Here is a 4,902-nt window from a genome sequence, read left to right on the forward strand (position 1 = left end):
GTTTAATTTTTTTAAAAATTATTAATTATTCATGTACCATACAATATCAATTGCACAAGTAAGAATTTGCTTTCTAGGCCTCCTCACACAGTTGGAATTTTATGCACAAGGCTTAGGGTTATAATAAAAAATAAGAACTAGATTTAATTGAAGAGCCCCTATCCACACTCTTGAATTGGCTTATGGGAGTGACACTTTGGAAAAAAATTTACATTTTGAAGGGAATAGAACATGAATAAAGAGAAAGATGATGATGCATTAGTTACTTGAATTTCAAGTTGAATGTCAAAGATTTGGGTACTGCTTGATGTGATTTAGGGGAAAAGATTATTAGATATACTCTATGAATTACTTTATCTAAATCAAATTATATTGAAAAATTTTGGAACAAGTTTAATTATTTTTGACAGCGATGTTAGCAATGCTCCAATATGAAATAGGAGTGATGTTGTAGTACGATCTAAATATGCAAAGATTATTAGTAAACAAGTAGAGGACAACAAACTGATAAAGCCATATTAAAATGTTTACTAACTAATGAGATGCTAGTTTGAATATTATTTTTTTAAAAGAAAATCAATCATAGGTTAATCCATTGGGAATGTAACATAGATACTCCCTAAGAAATTTTTGGATTTAGAGATGTCAAAATAAATTTTGGTTATGTATTTTATCATTCTTGCTATTATTGCAACATATGGAGGGGTAAATCGGAAGTTCTTTTACATTTACTAGTTGGAGTGTACGAAAACATAATTGATTAATTTGCATGTATGTGCATAGAAAGTCATAAGTCACTTCTTAATGACTTCATTAGCAAGCATTCATCAATACACAAATAGTATATGTCTTATAAATCAACAAGTTAAGAAACACTAATCACGAATATAATGTGCACAAAACAAGTAAATGATTTTTAAAGACAGAAGCTTATCCTCTTACTTAAGGATGTGCATCATACTAATTTGGTTTGTCAATATTTTTTATGATGCGAGAAAATAAAAAACCTATTAATTGAGATTTTTTAAAAGAAAAGAACAAAGAAAGGAAGAAACTGTCACATGGCGAACAATCACCATGGTTTCTAGAAGTCATTTTTTATTCATTGCTATATAGATATATATATCTACATTCAATCCAACCAACCAACCAATTGAATTTCAAATTTTGGTCTCCCTAAGGTTCTTCTCTGTCCCATTTTATATTTCTCTATTTTTCTCCTCTGTGTTTCTTTAATTGCATAAGCACAGGGAAGAAGAATGAGATCCTGATGATCCATTGGTTATTTAATTTTCACATTCATAAATGCTGGGGTATGTTCCCTGCAAATACTTACAAGTTACTACCCACAGCAGATCAACCATTGTCAATTTTTTTCCCAAACCAGTTCTTGCCAGGAGATATGATTTTGTGAAAGCAGCTGACGAAAAGCTTCTGGCCAAGAACAAAAACAATGTCTACAGTCCACGATTCTGAAAGAAAAGAGTAAAAAATCCATCATAGTGTTAGAATTTCAATTCTATTTTGACTGCAAAGAAATGCCAGTATTGATTTAGGGCGTCCAACCAGATCATGATCATTGTAGAAAAAGCAAGCTGCCCTGCATCCAATTCAGAGGTTCGGTGAAGAATGAAGACGAGGATCGATATCCCACCAGAAAAAAAAAATACATTTGAGCAATCTTGAACAAGAAAATAAGAGGATGAATTGATCTGCATCTGGTTCAATCTGCTGAGGACATTGCATCTTCAAATGCCTATGCATAGTGCAACTTTCAAAAAATTGAAGTTCAAACTCTGCTGCTTTTCTTTTGCTAGGGTTGATAAAGTGAGAATAAAGTAAACATTATACAATAAGTGAATGCAAAAGAAAGATGACATGAAGGGGCTGCAATAATTAACTCTAATGAACACTAGTTGACATTGGATCACTGTCTTTGAGAATTTGACAAGTTATGGTTGAAATAAATAAGGATAAGAAAGGGAATTATACGAGCTACCAAATCCAATTCGAGTTTTTTCATGTTGGATTCATTCCCTATTCACCCATAAACAGAGAAATCTGATCTAATCTAACCCAATCTCGTCTAATTGATCTAGTTACTGCTGTCACTGTGATTGTTATTGTTATTGTTGCTATGGTGATTACTCCCACCTCGTCTTCCATGCTTCAGCTGCGAAAGCTCCAACTGGGTCTTCATGAAGAACTGCATTCTCTGCAACTCCAGCTCTTTGGCGAACTTCATCCTCTGCTTCTCCATCTCCACCACCTGCTGCAGCTTCGAGGTCTCCGCCTGCTCGTACGCTTCCCCGAATTTCAGAATCGCCTGAGTCAGTTCCCTCACCGAATTCCCCCACCCCTTTTCTTTTCCACGGTTCGCCCCTGCCCGCACGCTCGAATTCATTTCCCTTTGAAACTTGGCCTTCTTCCTCCCGAATGTCTCCGGCGGAAAACTGTCAGTCGAGTCCGGCGACGCCTCCGGTTCCGATCTTGACGAATCGGAATCCAACGGCGCCCGTCTTCGAAACGGTTGCTTCTGCTTCTGTTGATGTGGTTGCTGGTGCTGTTGCTTTTGCTGTGCTGGCTGATGGAACTGCGCGGTCGATCGTACAACCGGAATGCCCATAGGGACTTTCTGACCCTGAGACGCCGACGATAAAGGCGTGTTCGAACCGCCGGTGGCAGCGATCTTAGCCGTCGGGCCGATCAATTGGTCGAGCCTCTTAAAGAAAGGCCACTTGCTCGGAGCGCCGCTGGCGGCAATCTTGGCCTTCTCGAGCTTGTACTTCTTCTTCACCGTATCGATTCGGTTCTTGCACTGGATGTCGGTTTTAGGCGTCTTGGTATAGTCTTCGCGACTGCTCACAATATCGGCCACTTCCTTCCAGTGCTTCTGCTTCAGATTTCCCCGGCTCAACTCTAGGTACCGTTCTCCCCAGGCGTCGATCAGCACCGACGTCGCTCCCTCGCTCCAGCAGTCTTCCCGGCCTCCGCCGCCTCCGCCGCCGTTCCCGGCGGTCCTCGGCTGCTGTATGGGCAGGGCCAGCGTGAGAGTATTCTGAGGCGGTGCCGCCGCCACCGTCACCGTAATCCGGCCGTTCGGCCGAGGAGACGCCGGAGATCCCGTATCAGGCGACGGGTGCGACTGGATCTCCTCATCGTCTTCCATGGCCACGACGCTACTTCGAACGATCTCTTCGGCGACGAAGAAAGGAGATCTGGTAGATGAAGAGTCCGCGAGAGGAAGGAGATGAACAGATCGGAGAAAGAGAGCGAGAGAGAGACAGATAGACGGAGAGAGGGAAGGGAAAGAGGAATGGATTAGGGTTTTGGTTGACCGGCGAATTTAAGGACGGGAAAATTTGACGCTGCCCCAAAATTTTACGTGAAAGTATACGTTGACGGAAAAAACTGAGAGATTTGACGGCGTCCGTCGAGGGGCACCGAAGGGGACACGTGGACGGATGTGGGGACGGATCCGGCCACGCGTTTGAACCCTATTGGACGGTACTGAAATTCCCGTCACCGGAGCGACCCCCCTGCCGGCTCCGCAGGCGAGCTTCTCCCTGTTTATATTGGCATAATTAATCCGTTGGACGGAAAACCCCCTCGCCGCTGCTGAATTTACTAACTAGCCCCGTTCGTCGTTTACGCCTGAAACAACCGGCCAATGAAGCGTCGGATGGAACTGACCGCAGGGGCAGTTCGGTCAATCAAAGGGGGCAGCGAGTTTTATGACTTGAGAGGTAAAACGCGGGGGGCAAAACGGGAAAAATAAAGAAACCGTGGGGAGAGGGGGGCGCGGGGGTGTCGCCGGGAACGGACAGGTGGCGGTGATGGGGAGGAGTTGGTCGGTAAAAAGGAGGGAGGGGTCACGTGAGTTGTGGGGGTGACGTCCTGCTGCCGGTAACTGGTAAGGGATCGGGTACAATAATTTCAAATCATCGCCCACAGGTTGGGACGTATGCGCCATCGCCGGTGATGACGTGGATGGGGGTGGGGCGGTCCGGGCGGGTTCTCCTTTAATGACAAGGCAGGCGGCGAATGTGGTGGTGGTGGTGGACTGGTGAGCGGGTAGCGCCCCACCCATCCATTCTATTTCCACAATTCCACCCCTATGACCGTTTCTCTCTCTCTTTTCTGTTTTTAATATCTCTAGGTTTCGGTTGGATCCAAATGATCGGATTCAAATTATGTTGATTGTTGCGGACCCAGGTAAATGGAGAAGGGTAAAACAAATATGATATATCCATTTGTCAAGTGAACTCATAATGATTACGATTTGCAAAGACAACATTAATATTTTTTAGTATCTATGAGAATCTGAAATTTAAAATAAAAAATTTAAAATTTTACTAAATAAATGACTTGGACCGTTCATCGACTACTTAATGTTCAATTCAATAATGATTCACTCAAACTTATTTATTAAGTTAAATAAGTCGAACTCAAGTTCAAATTTTGAATTCGTCAACTAAACAAATCGAATTCAAATTTGTTCATACTCAACATGCTAGAATTGTGAGCCAACTTGTTTATCAACTCACGAATCAACTCATTTATCAACTCGTTTACTAATTCATGAGTAACTCGGGAACTAATTTGATATTAAACTCTTGAACTAACTTAATATCAAGCTCACCAACAAACTCGATAGTAAGCTCATAAAATATTAGATTTTAAATTTTTTACTCTAAAATATATCTCTCTCAAAGTATATTTATTAATTATCAATTAATTTAATTAACTTAGTGGCTTAGTTCATTTATTAGTTTGAAATGAGTTTCGGTTGAGTCGAGTTTGAGTTCGAGTTCGAGTTCACGCTTAGCTCGTTTAAGCTTTAGTCGAGTTGAGTTCGAGTCAAATGCAAGTCATATACTACACGAGACGAACTCAAATTAA

The 4,902-nt window shown here is 41.8% G+C and overlaps 1 protein-coding gene across 1 annotated transcript; it reads right to left on the reverse strand.

The window, feature by feature from the left end:
* Positions 1-1,896: 1,896 nt before the first annotated feature.
* LOC131165860 (trihelix transcription factor ASIL2-like) lies at positions 1,897-4,158 on the reverse strand. The gene has a single exon (XM_058123985.1). The coding sequence runs from the start codon at positions 3,167-3,169 to the stop codon at positions 2,096-2,098; it is 1,074 nt and encodes a 357-aa protein (XP_057979968.1). The 5' UTR covers positions 3,170-4,158; the 3' UTR covers positions 1,897-2,095.
* Between the last annotated feature and the right edge of the window lie 744 nt (positions 4,159-4,902).

The sequence above is a fragment of the Malania oleifera genome, chromosome 10, assembly GCF_029873635.1.
Source record: "Malania oleifera isolate guangnan ecotype guangnan chromosome 10, ASM2987363v1, whole genome shotgun sequence".
Taxonomy (NCBI): Eukaryota; Viridiplantae; Streptophyta; class Magnoliopsida; order Santalales; family Ximeniaceae; genus Malania; species Malania oleifera.